At 40.0% G+C, this 15,135-nt stretch overlaps 1 protein-coding gene across 4 annotated transcripts in view; it reads right to left on the bottom strand.

Moving 5' to 3' along the window:
• Window positions 1–15,135, bottom strand: part of TMEM245 (transmembrane protein 245) — a 104,181-nt gene that overhangs the window by 38,699 nt on the left and 50,347 nt on the right. For all 4 annotated transcript variants that reach the window (XM_067743717.1, XM_067743715.1, XM_067743714.1 and 1 more), the window contains 2 exons: window positions 12,699–12,789; window positions 1,618–1,716 (listed from right to left, as the gene is read on the bottom strand). In XM_067743717.1, coding sequence (XP_067599818.1) covers window positions 1,618–1,716; window positions 12,699–12,789 — 190 coding nt within the window. The remainder of the gene's footprint in view (window positions 1–1,617; window positions 1,717–12,698; window positions 12,790–15,135) is intronic.

Here is a 15,135-nt window from a genome sequence, read left to right as displayed (position 1 = left end):
ACACTGACCACCCTGGCCCATAAGTGAAGCTCAAAGGGGGTGAGGGACAGTAAAAGCTGTTTGTCTGTAAGCAGAAGCCCCAGAGTCAGCAGAAGAAGTGGATACAACCTTTCCAATAGTCTGGCTCTTCAGCAGATATCTACCCAGAGATCCCCCAGTTAGTTTTTTTTTTTTTTTTTTGCGGTACACGGGCCTCTCACTGTTGTGGCCTCTCCCGTTGCGGAGCACAGGCTCCAGACGCGCAGGCTCAGCGGCCATGGCTCACAGACCCAGCTGCTCCGTGGCATGTGGGATCTTCCCGGACCGGAGCACGAACCCGTGTCCCCTGCATCGGCAAGCGGACTCTCAACCACTGCACCACCAGGGAAGCCCGCCCAGTTAGTTTTAACTCCCAGTTTTGGAAAGCCACAAAAACCATCACTGTTCCTTCGACTCCTCCTGGGGCAGGAGTACACAATGCCAAACAGGTCACTGAGCAACAAATTCAAATTTAAATCAAGCCCTCCTACCCCCAAACCCCAAGTTAAGAGATTTATTTATGTTTCTCTTCTGTTTAGATCAACCCAGGGAAAAACCAACCACGAACTCTGCCCCACTCTACCTCCTTCCCCTGGATGGGCATCTTCCACAGCACAGCTCCTAATGGCCCACAGGCCTTGCCAACGCAGTGTACAGAACAGCCTGGCACAACCAGCTGCTTTCAAACCATCATTTTTACATTTAATGAAAAATGATACTATTTTTCGTCATAAATTCTGAAATTGGAGTACATCAGCACAAGTAGCATTAAAGGTTTACTTAAAATAAAATAAATCTCTCTAAACTTTTGGATCTATTTTCACTTCCTCAAAGAGAAAAGTTCTTAGTCTGAAGCTGTATTGTCCCAAATAGTAGCCACTACCCACATATGGCTACTGAGTACCTAAAATGTGGCTAATCCAAAAATGGAAAAAATTATATATATAAAACCTCATTAATTTTTTTTATTCATTCCATATGGAAATGACATATATTCGGTATACTGGGTTAAGTAAAATACATTATTAAAATTAATTTCACCTGTCCTAGTTTTTTTTTAAATGTGGCCACTAGAAAAATTAACATGTATGACTTGCATTCATTACATTTCTACTGTACAAATCTGGTCTAGAGGATGGGATGCTGTTGATGGTAATGAACAGAGGATGGAATACTGATACACCAGAGACTGATGGGTTCTGCCATGGAGACTAATCATCAATTCAAGCTGACTTTTAGTGACCTGAGGTTTAAGAACCTGCAGCTTGGGCTTCCCTGGTGGCGCAGTGGTTGAGAGTCCGCCTGCCGATGCAGGGGACACGGGTTCGTGCCCTGGTCCGGGAAGATCCCACATGCCGCGGAGCGGCTGGGCCTGTGAGCCATGGCCGCTGAGCCTGTGCTCCACAATGGGAGAGGCCACAACAGTAAGAGGCCCGCATACCGTAAAAGAAAGAAAAAAAAAAAAAAAAAAGAACTTGCAGCTTAAAAATGTCAATAAATAAAACCCCAATGTTAACACAATCCTACCTAGTCAATGAGCCCATAAAATAAAAGGACACTATTAGTTTACAACTGAAATCCTTAGCTAAAATAACTTACCTTTACAAACCAAGAATGATACAGTCTGTCCCAAAGTTCTAGCACCTGCTTTTCAATTACAGCAGTATTGTTCACCTTATCTCCAAGAATTTTGTGAAGCTGGAAGAAATACAGATATAATCTGGTTTAATATTTCAGGCAACAATTCAGTAAAATTAATACATGCCGGGTCTTTATATTTGTACCAAATCAAACTAAAATGTTCCAGCCTATTTAATTGCCTCTAACCACATTATGTTCTTTTCTTAAACTCTACTTCTCAATATCCCCAGTAAATTTCCTCTCTCCCATCTTTTTGCTTCTTTTTTCTTTCCTTTATTCTTAGGTCTCTAAGAGAGCTTCTTTAGGTTTTAAGAGAATTAAGCCATGCTTACTGACTTTTCTGACCTTAAGTGCCCTCAGTCTTCTCTGCTAGCTTACTCCTCTGAGCTTTAAAAGCTTAAGTGCTGCAGGAATCTACCTTTGGTCCTCTTCTAGCTATATTCTCCCCTTAGGCCATGTTATGGGCTTAATTGTGTCCCCCGCCCCTAAATTCTTATGCTGAAGTCCTAACAGCCAGTACCTCAGAATGTGACTATATTTGCAGATAGGGTCTTTAAGGAGGTAACCAAATTAAAATGAGATCATTGGGGTAGGTCCTAATTCAATATTACTGTGTTCTTATAAAAAGAGGACATGGGCTTCCCTGGTGGCACAGTGATTGAGAGTCTGCCTGCCGATGCAGGGGACACGGGTTCGTGCCCCGGTCCGGGAAGATCCCACATGCCGCAGAGCAGCTGAGCCGGTGAGCCATGGCCGCTGAGCCTGCGTGTCCGGAGCCTGTGCTCCGCAACGGGAGAGGCCACAACAGTGAGAGGCCCGCGTACCGCAAAAAAAAAAAAAAAAAAAAAAGAGGACATTAGGACATAAACACACATAGAGGAAAGACCATGTAAAGACAAAGGCCATCTATAAGCCAAGCTGAAAGAGGCCTCAGAAGAAACCAATTCTGCTGACTCCTTGATCTTGGACCTGTAGCCTCTAGAATTGTGAGAAAATTAATTTATGTTGTTGAAGCACAAAGTTCATGGTACTTTGTTATGGCAGCCCTACCAAAACTAATACAGTTCATCTCTACCAATCACATGGGTACTATATGATATTCAAACTTCCATCTACAGCCCAGATCTCTCCCTTGAGCTCCAGCTATGTATGTCCGACTGCATCTCTACTTAAGATATTTAATATGCCCTGAAACAGAATTACCAATCTACATGCAACACCTACACCGCACTACCACCTCCAATTCTTTTCATCTAAGTGTACAGCTATCCTTCTAGTTGGACAAACCAAAAACTTCCTTCCCTTGCACTCCATAACCAATCCATGAGCAATTCATGTCAAGACAACCTCAAAAACATATCCCAAATATGACAATTTCTCTCAATTCCCACTTCCGCGATCTTAGTCCAACTCGTCAACATCTCACCTGGACTATCAGAATAATCTTTCAATTGGTCTCCCTGCCTTCTTCATTCTTGCCCACTCCTCCATAAAGCAGCCAAGATGAGCTTTCAATATCCTAAATCTGGTCATATCCCTGTTTTAAAGTCCTCTGTAGCTAAATTAAAACCCCAAGGTCTTTATGACCTCAAGGCTTGTCTCATCACCACATCCCCTATTCCAGCCACAGTGACCTTCCTTTCCCTCATTCAAGCTCCTTCCCATCTCAGGGCCTCTGAATTTTCTATGCCCTCAACTTGAAACATTCTTTTCGAAGACCTTCATAAATTGCCTCCTTCTCACCACTCAAGTCTTAGTGAAAACATTACCTTCTCAGAGGCATTCTCTGGCCATTCTAGCTAAAGCATCACTTGGAGTTACTCTCTACCACATCACTCTGTTTACTCTGGTCACAGCACTTTCAGATCTGAAACTTTTGTTTGCACGTTTAATGCTGGTCTCCTTTCACCCGGAATGTAAGGCTCTAGGAGAGCTGTAACTCTTTCTGGTTTATTGCTTTTCGCCAGCATTTAGAACAGTGCCTGACATGTTTGTGCACTGGCTGTCATCTTCTTCATTCTTGTCATCAGAGAAGGGACACAGGAAATGCACTCATTACTTATTCTCTTGCTGTATCAGGGCAGTATCTCTAGGTACAAATTTTAAAAAGAGAATACAAGTAGAAAGGATAGTTAAAGCGAGGATGTTGTATGACACAGGCCTAGAGCCTGTGCTCTGCAACAAGAGAAGCCACCGCAATGAGAAGCCCACGCACAGCAATGAAGAGTAGCCCCCACTCGCCGCAACCAGAGAAAGCCCATACACAGCAACAAAGACCCAACGCAGCCAAAAATAAAAATAAAAAATAAATAAATTTTAAAAAAAGAAAAAGATAAGGTGACCATATGTACATGGGTTTATCTCTGGGCTTTCTATCCTGTTCCATTGATCTATATTTCTGTTTTTGTGCCAGTACCATACTGTCTTGATTACCGTAGCTTTGTAGTATAGTCTGAAGTCAGGGAGCCTGATTCCTCCAGCTCCAATTTTTCTTTCTCAACATTGCTTTGGCTATTCAGGGTCTTTTGCATTTCCATACAAATTGTGCAATTTTTTGTTCTAGTTCTGTGAAAAATGCCATTGGTAGTCTGATACGGATTGCGTTGAATCTGTAGATTGCTCTGGGTAGCACTGTCATTTTCACAATGTTTATTCTTCCAATCCAAGAACATCTCTCCATCTGTTTGTATCATCTTTAATTTCTTTCATCAGTGTCTTATAGTTCTCTGCATACAGGTCTTTTGCCTCCTTAGGTAGATTCCTAGGTATTTTATTCTTTTTGTTACAATGGTAAATGGGAGTGTTTCCTTAATTTCTCTTTCATATTTTTCATCATTAGTGTATAGGAATGCAAGAGATTTCTGTACATTAATCCTGCTATTTTACCAAATTCATTGTTTAGCTCTAGTAGTTTTCTGGTAGCATCTTTAGAATTCTCTATGTATAGTATCATGTCATCTGCAAACAATGTCAGTTTTACTTCTTCTTTTCCTAGTTGGATTTCTTTTATTTCTTTTCCTTCTCTGACTGCTGTGTCTAAAACTTCCAAAATTACGTTCAATAACAGTGGTAAGAGTGGGCAACCTTGACTTGTTCCTGATCTTAGAGGAAGTGGTTTCAGTTCCTCACCACTGAGAACAATGTTGGCTGTGGGTTTGTCATATATGGCTTTTATTATGTTTAGGTAGGTTCCCTCTATGCCTACTTTCGGGAGAGTTTTTATCATAAATTGGTGTTGAATTTTGTCGAAAGCTTTTCCTGCATCTGTGAAATTATCATATGGTTTTTATTCTTCAATTTGTTAATATGGTGTGTCACGTTGATTGATTTGTGTATAATGAATAATCCTTGCATTCCTGGGATTAACTCTACTTGATCACGGTAGATGGTCCTTTTAATGTGCTGTTGGATTCTGTTTGCAAGTATTTTGTTGAGAATTTTTGCATCTATGTTCATCAGTGATATTGGCCAGTAGTTTTCTTTTTTTGTGACACCTTTGTCTGGTTTTGGTATCTGGGTGATGGTGGCCTCACAGAATGAGTCTGGGAGTGTTCCGCCCTCTGCTATATTTTGGAAGTTTTGAGAAGGAGAGCTCTTCTATAAATGTTTGATAGAATTTGCCTGTGAAGCCATATGGTCCTGGGCTTTTGTTTGCTGGAAGATTTTTAATCACAGTCTCAATTTCATTGCTTGTGATTGGTCTGTTTATATTTTCTATTTCTTTCTGGTTCAGTCTCGGAAGGTTGTGCTTTTCTAAGAATTTGTCCATTTCTTCCAGGTTGTCTATTTTATTGGCATATAGTTGCTTGTAGTAGTCTCTCATGATCCTTTTTATTTCTGCAGTACAGCTGTTACTTCTCCTTTTTCATTTCTAATTCTGTTGATTTGAGTCTTCACTTTTTTCTTGATGAGTCCGGCTAATGGTTTATCAATTTTGTTTATCTTCTCAAAGAACCAGCCTTTAGTTTTATTCATCTTTGCTATTGTTTTCTTCATTTCTTTTTCATTTATTTCTGATCTGATCTTTATAATTTCTTTCCTTCTGCTAACACTGAGTTTTGTTCTTCTTTCGCTAATGCTTTAGGTGTAAGCTTAGGTTGTTTACTTGAGATTTTTCTTGTTTCTTGAGGTAGGATTGTATTGCTATGAACGTCCCTCTTAGAACTGCTTTCGCTGCATCCCATTGGCTTTGGGTCGTCGTGTTTTCATTGTCATTTGTTTCTAGGTATTTTTTGATTTCCTCTTTGATTTTTTCAGTGATCTCTTGGTTATTTAGTAGCATCTTGTTTAGCCTCCATGTGTTTGTATTTTTTACAGTTTTTTTCCTGTAATCAATGTCTAGTCTCATAGTGCTGTGGTCGGAAAAGATACTGGATATGATTTCAATTTTCTTAAATTCACCAAGGCTTGATTTCTGACCCAAGATATGATCTATCCTGGAGAATGTTCCAGGAGCACTTAAGAACACTAATGATGAAAAATTTGAAAATGAAATTAAGAAAACACTCCCATTTACCACTGCAACAAAAAGAACAAAATATCTAGGAATAAATCTACTTAAGGAGACAAAAGACCTGTATGCAGAAAGTTATCAGACACTGATGAAAAAAATTAAAGATAATATAAATAGATGGAGAGATATACCATGTTCTTGGATTGGAAAAATCAACATTGTGAAAATGACTCTATTACCCAAAGCAACCTACAGATTCAATGCAATCCCTATCAAACTACCACTGGCATTTTTCACAGAACTAGAACAAAAAATTTCACAATTTGTATGGAAACACAAAAGACCCCGAAGAGCCAAAGCAATCTTGAGAACGAAAAATGGAGCTGGAGGAATCAGGCTCCCTGACTTCAGACTATACTACAAAGCCACAGTAATCAAAGTATGGTACTGGCACAAAAACAAATATAGATCAATGGAACAGGATAGAAAGCCCAGAGATAAACCCATGCACATGTGGTCACCTTATCTTTGATAAAAGAGGCAAGAAAATACAGTGGAGAAAAGACAGCCTCTTCAATACGTGGTGCTAGGAAAACTGGACAGCTACACGTAAAAGAATGAAATTACAATACTGCCTAACACAATACACAAAAATAAACTCAAAATGGATTAAAGACCTAAATGTAAGGCCAGACACCATCAAACTCTTAGAGGAAAACATAGGCAGAACACTCTATGACATAAATCACAGCAAGATCCTTTTGACCCACCTCCTAGAGAAATGGAAATAAAAATAAACAAATGGGACCTAATGAAACTTAAAAGCTTTTGCACAGCAAAGGAAACCATAAACAAGACCGAAGACAACCCTCAGAATGGGAGAAGATATTTGCAAAGGAAGCAACTGACAAAAGATTAATCTCCAAAATTTACAAGCAGTTCAGGCAGCTCAATATCAAAACACCAAACAACCCAATCCAAAAATGGGCAGAAGACCTAAACAGACATTTCTCCAAAGAAGATATACAGAATGCCAACAAGCACATGAAAGAATGCTCAACATCATTAATCATTAGAGAAATGCAAATCAAAACTACAACGAGGGGCTTCCCTGGTGGTGCAGTGGTTGAGAGTCCGCCTGCCAATGCAGGGGACATGGGTTCGTGCCCCGGACCGGGAAGATCCCCCGTGCCGCGGAGCGGCTGGGCCAGTGAGCCCTGGCCACTGAGCCTGCACGTCCGGAGCCTGTGCTCTACAACGGGACAGGCCACAACAGTGAGAGGCCCGCGTACTGCAAAAACAAACAAACAAACAAAACTACAATGAGGTATCATCTCACACCGGTCAGAATGGCCATCATCAAAAAATCTACAAACAATAAATGTTGGAGGGGGTGTGGAGAAAAGGGAACCCTCTTGCACTGTTGGTGGGAATGTAAATTGATACAGCCACTATGGAGGACAGTATGGAGGTTCCTTAAAAAACTAAAAATAGAACTACCATACGACCCAGAAATCCCACTACTGGGCATATACCCTGAGAAAACCATAATTCAGAAAGAGTCATGTACCAAAATGTTCACTGCAGCTCTATTTATAATAGCCAGGACATGGAAGCAACCTAAGAGTCCATCAACAGATGAATGGATAAAGAAGATGTGACACATATATACAATGGAATATTACTCAGCCATAAAAAGAAATGAAACTGAGTTATTTGTAGTGAGGTGGATGGACCTAGAGACTGTCATTCAGGGTGAAGTAAATCAGAAAGAGAAAAACAAATACTGTATGCTAACACATATATATGGAATCTAAAAAAAAAAAAAAAAAAGTTCACAAAGAACCTAGGGGCAAAATGGGAATAAAGATGTAGACTTACTAGAGAATGGACTTGAGGATATGGGGAGGGGGAAGGGTAAGCTGGGACAAAGTGAGAGAGTGGCATGGAAATATATACACTACCAAAAGTAAAACAGATAGCTAGTGGGAAGCAGCCGCATAGGACAGGGAGATCAGCTTGGTGCTTTGTGACCATGTAGAGGGCTGGGATTGGGAGTGTGGGAGGGCGGGAGAAGCAAGAGGGAAGAGATATGGGGACATATGTATATGTATAACTGATTCACTTTGTTTTAAAGCAGAAACTAACACATCATTGTAAAGCAATTATACTCCAATAAAGACGTTTAAAAAAAAAGTGTATTCTGTTGTTTTTGGATGGAATGTCCTATAAATATCAATTAAGTCCATCTTGTTTAATGTGTCATTTAAAGCTTGTGTTTCCTTATTTATTTTCATTTTGGATGATCTGTCCATTGGTGAAAGTGGGGTGTTAAAGTCCCCTACTATGATTGTGTTACTGTCAATTTCCCCTTTAAGGCTGTTAACCTTTGCCTTAAGTATTGAGGTGCTCCTATGTTGGGTGCATAGATATTTACAATTGTTATATTTTCTTGGATTGATCCCTTGATCATTATGTAGTGTCCTTCTTTGTTTCTTGTAATAGTCTTTATTTTAAAGTCTATTTTTTCTGATGCGAGAATTGCTATTCCAGCTTTCTTTCGATTTCCATTTGCATGGAATATCTTTTCCCATCCCCTCATTTTCAGTCTGTATGTGTCCCTAGGTCTGAAGTGGGTCTCTTGTAGACAGGATATATACGGGTCTTGTTTTTGTATCCATTCAGCCAGTCTGTGTCTTTTGGTTGGAGCATTTAATCCATTTACATTTAAGGTAATTATTGATATGTATGTTCCTATTCCCATTTTCTTAACTGTTTTGGGTTTGTTTTTGTAGGTCTTTTCCTTCTCTTGTGTTTCGTGCCTAGAGAAGTTCCTTCAGCATTTGTTGTAAAGCTAGTTTGGTGTTGCTGAATTCTCTTAACTTTTGCTTGTCTGTATAAAGGTTTTAATTTCTCCATCGAATCTGAATGAGATCCTTGCTGGGTAGAGTAATCTTGGTTGTAAGTTTTTCCCTTTCATCACTTTAAATATGTCCTGCCACTCCCTTCTGGTTTACAAAGTTTCTGCTGAAAGATCAGTTGTTAACCTTACGGGGATTCCCTTGCATGTTATTTGTTGCTTTTCCCTTGCTGCTTTTAATATTTTTTCTTTGTATTTAATTTTTGATAGTTTGATTAATATGTGTCTTGTCATGTTTCTCCATGGATTTATCCTGTATGGGACTCTCTGTACTTTTTGGACTTTCTTGACTATTTCCTTTCCCATGTTAGGGAAGTTTTCGACTATAATCTCTTCAAATATTTTCTCAGACCCTTTCTTTTTCTCTTCTTCTTCTGGGATCCCTATAATTTAAATGTTGGTGTGTTTAATGTTGTCCCAGAGGTCTCTGAGACTGTCCTCAATTCTTTTCATTCTTTTTTCTTTATTCTGCTCCACGGTAGTCATTTCCACTATTTTATCTTCCAGGTCACTTATCCGTTCATCTGCCTCAGTTATTCTGCTATTGATTCCTTCTAGAGAATTTTTAATTTCATTTATTGTGTTGGTCACCATTGTTTGTTTGCTCTTTAGTTCTTCTAGGTCCTTGTTAAACGTTTCTTTTGTTTTTTGTTTTTTGGTTTTTTTTCTTTTTCGTTTCTTTTATTTTCTCCATTCTATTTCCAAGATTTTGGATCATCTTTACTATCATTACTCTGAATTCTTTTTCAGGTAGACTGCCTATTTCCTCTTCATTTGTTAGGCCTGGTGGGTTTTTACCTTGCTCCTTCATCTGCTGCATATTTCTCTGTCTTCTCATTTTGTTTAACTTACTGTGTTTGGGGTCTCCTGTTTGCAGGCTGCAGGTTCATAGTTCCCATTGTTTTTGGTGTCTGCCCCCAGTGGGTGAGGTTCGTTCAGTGGCTTGTGTAGGCTTCCTGGTGGAGGGGACTGGTACCTGTGTTCTGGTGGATGGGGCTGGATCTTGTCTTTCTGGTGGGCAGGGCCGCATCCGGTGCTGTGTTTTGGGGTGCTGTGAACTTAGTATGATTTTAGTCAGCCTCTCTGCTAATGGGTGGGGTTGTGTTCCTGTCTTGCTAGTTGTTTGGCATGGGGCATCCAACACTGGAGCTTGCTGGCCGTTGCGTGGAGCTGAATCTCAGTGTTGAGACAGAGATCTCTGGGAGAGCTCTCACCGATTGATATTACATGGTGCAGGGAGGTCTCTGGTGGTCCAATGTCCTAAACTCAGCTCTCCGACCTCAGAAGCTCAGGCCCGACACCTAGCCGGGGCACCAAGACTCTGTCAGCCACACGGCCAGGTATGTGGGGATTTTCTTGTCTTTTGGGAAGTCTGAGGTCTTCTGCCAGCATTCAGTATGTGTCCTGTAGGAGTTCTTCCACATGTAGATGTATTTTTCATGTATTTGTGGAGAGCAAGGGGACCTCCACGTCTTCCTCCTCCGCCATCTTGAAGGTTCTCCAATTCATCCATTTAAGTGTATAACTCAACAGTTTTTTAGTACATTCACAGTTATGCAACAATTACCAAAATCAATTTTGGAACATTTTCATCCCCGCAAAAGAAAACTCCATACTCTTTAGTAATCAATCCCCCATTTCTCCCCAATCTCCCTACCCCTGAAAACGACTACTCTACTTTGTTTCTGTAGATATGCCTCTTCAACACATTTTACATAAATGGATGTGGTCTTTTATGACCGCTTCTTTTACATAGCCTAATGTTTTCAAGGTTCGTCCATGTTGTAAAATGTATCAGTTCGTCCTTCCTTTTTATGGCCAAATAATATCCCAGTATGTGGATATACCACATTTTATTTATTCATTCATCAGTTAATGGAAATTCAATGGTTGCTTTTAGATATTATCCCTGTGTCTTGCAAAGGAGGATCACAAATATTTTACAATGTTTCGTAGCAATATCATCTCTCTTCAGCTGTCTTCCCTTTCAGACTCTTGAGCAAAAGGTTTCAAACCTATCTTTTCTCTAAGTAATTTGAAATTTACTTCTTTAAAATCTAAGGCACATTTCTCCAGCTATCCAAATTCCCCTTCTTTATCCTTTTCCCAAATACGTAAGAATTCCAGAATAAAAATTTCTCCTGAACAGATAATTCAAAAATTAAACGCTATGCTTTCCAGAGAATAAGTCAGGCATATATACATATAAAAGTCTAAAAGCTTCTGCAATGACTGGATCTTTCTTCTATGATAGTTCTAAGATGCATATCCACATACAGTGGACCTTTGACCAACACAGGTTGGAACAGCACAGGTCCACTTACATGTGGATTTTTTTCACTAAATATGTACTACAGTGCTCCACAGTCTGTGGTTGGTTGAATCTGAGGATGTGGAACCAGGTATATGAGCACCAACTGTAAAGTTATATGGGAGTTTTTTGACCACAGAGAAGGTCAGCGCCTCTAACCACCACATTGTTCAAGGGTCAACTGTACTTAACTTTCATTTATTCAATAAATATATTTTTTAAAACTTCCATGTGACAGTTGATTTGGTTATCTGGCATGGACGCAGGAAGATTAGTAACATATTTTTCTCTTAACTTTTAAGTTGACCACAATTCCATCCTCAGGTTAGCAGATTACTGCATGTACAATGTCATTTCCAAGATACCTTTTTTCTTCTGAGATTTTGTTTTTGAATTTTAAACAAGAAATCACACACTAATACTTTTTTTCTGGCACACATCTCACTGCAACAAATCTTGTCAATCCCTAGACAATCCTAATTACTTCAATACATTAAAACTTCAAATTACCTTTATTTCCACAGGCAAAACTAGGGGGAAAAAAAAAGAGATATCCCAAATCCATATCATGGAGTCTGATCTTAGCTGTGATAACTGTGCCTTCTCCTCTGTCTTTCATCTCCCCTTCACTAAGCTTCAGCTTCCTGTCTCTACATCTTGGATCACATAAATACCCCTTCTTAAAATACACTCTTCCTTCTCTATATTCATCCAGGACCTATCATTCCACTCCTTCAAGGTTTATCTCAAGTGCCACATTAAAGCACTAAACTCAGTTCCAGGCACACACTTCTAGCATACCACAGTAGAAAGAGCACGGGATTTGGAATTACTCTTCAGTTTGAAACCAAGCTCTGCAATTTACTACATGACCATAGGGAATTTACTTAGCTTTGCTAAGTCTGTTTCCTCATCTATAAAGGGGATAAAATAATTCAGACTACAATAAGTTTCTTGGAAAGATTAAATGAAACAAATTGGAAACTGCCAAGCACAGTTATCAGCAAATAATAAAATATAATATGTGTTAATACTTTTTTCTCCACAAAGCCTTATTTGTCCACTCAAGCTTAGTGATCATTCTGTTCTAAAGCACAAATAATGAATCAGAACTATCTTGAACATGAAACAAAAGGCCTACCTCTCAGATTGTTCAGGCTATCAGCACTAATCAATATGATCATCCAGAATGTTTAATTTCATCGTATATTGCTTGTTGACTTGCAGATTTAAGCCTATCTCAAAAATAGAAATTGTTCTAAACAGAATCTCCATTTTTGCTTTATCAAAGCAAGAATTCACTACCAATGAAGACCCTGCAAAGAGAAAGCCGCAAAAAGAGGCTCTTCCCTTACCTTGTGGGTTATCCATTCTCGTCCATACTGATACACATTGTTAGCCGCGGAATTAAGGGCTCTTTGGACTACCTGAGCCTCAGGAAGCCAACTAATTTAAAATAAAGAAAGAAAAAATGAAAAACTAATATAGTGCACTGCACCAAACTCTTGGAACTCAATTTTTTAAACACCGATTAACTGACATCACACACTTTACAAATGTAATAATCTTATAGTATAATAATATGAACAGGAAATTTGGATCTCTAAATAGAGATGTGACTTGGGAGAAATTAAGAGCTTTTAAATTACTCCCGTATTTATAGATTCATTAGTGGTTTGAAGAGACTGTTGAATATTTTCAGTTACATGGTACTACATTTTAGGGGAAAATTATAACCTGTATTATTATTCAAAAGTGTGAAATTCACAGAGGTATCTGAATAGATTCTTAATGACTAACAAACATCTATTAGGCCTGATAAAAAAATCTTGCTGGCTGCTGTGAAAACACTTTGCCACTGTATTCATGCAGGTGTCCGAAGAGCAACAGATAAAGAGGAGCTGCTGTGAGGCCAAGTCAAAGGCTTTGGCTCAGTCCAGACCTCCTCACAACCAGTGCCCTCTAGGAGACATGGGGCCAGAAACAACCTGAGCAACCTTTGCTGGGACAAACTGGGACACACCTTGGTCTTATACCAACCACGGCCTCTAAACTGAGCTTCTTGCTTCAGATATTTACTACATCAGCCAATCACTAACTCTCCTAGCCTCAGTCAAAAGGTATCCCTCAGGTGAAACCAAGCTCCTACAATTAGGACTGGCCTATCCTCACCTTCCTGGGTAAAGATTAATCTCTATCACAGTATGACCTACCAAGAGAACAGCCCCAATTAAAAACAGCTTCATCTACTGGGTTCCTCCCAAGTAAGGGCAGGGCTAAGTGACGTTCAGTACCATCGTAGTGCCATCTCCTAATGCAGGTCCTGAGAATCAGCAGGCTTGAGACTAGTGAGTAGTAAGTAGAAAATGAGTTCTAGACTAACAGTACTGTCCAGGGAAAGAATTAAGAGGTGTTCCAACTTCAACTTCATTTTCTCTGAAGCTCTACTAGGCTGATCCTACCCTAAGTCTTTCTAATTTATACTTCAGCTCACCAAGCACATCCACAGGAAGTCGAGGTACCTATGCAGGGCACACAAAATGTGTACCACCCTGGGAGACCGTATATCTAATCAATTCTTAACTGTATCACCGCCACTAAGAGCACCCACGTGAATTTCCCACGAGGTCAACCGCCATCTTCAGGACAAGAAGCCACTGAGTACTGAGATTTGCAAGAAACTATTCATTCATGACCACCCCCCGAATCTGCTGCAAAAGAATCAGACCTCCCACAAATTACTGGAGTCTAAATAGCTTTTAAATTCTTTCCTGCATAGAATATTATTCAGCAATAAAAAGGAACTTGCTATTGCTACATACAACATCTTCAGTGGACTTCAAGGGAATTATGCTAAGTGAAAAAAGCCAACCTCACAAGGCTGCATACTCTATGATTAGATTTATGCATCATTCATCAAACAACAATATTATAGATACGGAGAACAAAATACTGGTTGCCAAGGGTTAGGAATATGTTGGAGGAGGAGGTAGAGGGTAGGTGTGGCTAAAAGGGGTAGCATGAGGGAGCCTTGTGGTGATGGAACAGTTCTGTATCTCGACATGGTGTTGATAGCTAACGGGAAGCATGATAAAACTGCAGAGAACACATATAATATACACGCACGTATACATACACAAGTGCATGTAAAACTAGTGAAATGTTGATTTCCTGGTTTTGATATTGTATAGTTATACAAGATGACAACAACAGTAGAGAAGGTGGGGCGAAGAGTCCAGGGGACCGCCCTATACATTTCTTTGCAAGTCCCTGTGAACTTTATAATTATTTCCACATTTAAAAACAAAAACAACTGGGTTTCCCTGGTGGCGCAGTGGTTGAGAGTCCGCCTGCCGATGCAGGGGACACGGGTTCGTGCCCCAGTCCGGGAAGATCCCACATGCCGCGGAGCGGCTGGGCCTGTGAGCCATGGCCACTGAGCCTGCGCATCTGGAGCCTGTGCTCCGCAACGGGAGAGGCCACAACAGTGAGAGGCCCGCATACCGCAAAAAAAAAACAAACAAAAAACCAACTTTCTGAACTACTCTGATCTGGGGCTCCCCAGTTTGTGTGTGCCTTCAAAACAATAGTAGAGATAGTACTATTACAATTGAAAGCCAGTACAGAAGGGCTCTGGACTTATTTCCACTACAGAAGAATGACCACCAAAGAAAAAGAGCCCTCTTCTAAGGAGATAATTAAGGCTGCCAATTTTTTAACTTCACTCCAGATCACTCTCCTGAACTGTACACCAACATGACCAATAGCCTACTAGATGCCTCTATTGACACT

The sequence above is a fragment of the Pseudorca crassidens genome, chromosome 7 (genome assembly GCF_039906515.1).
Source record: "Pseudorca crassidens isolate mPseCra1 chromosome 7, mPseCra1.hap1, whole genome shotgun sequence".
NCBI lineage: Eukaryota > Metazoa > Chordata > Mammalia > Artiodactyla > Delphinidae > Pseudorca > Pseudorca crassidens.
This window is presented reverse-complemented; position numbering and strand designations above follow the sequence as displayed.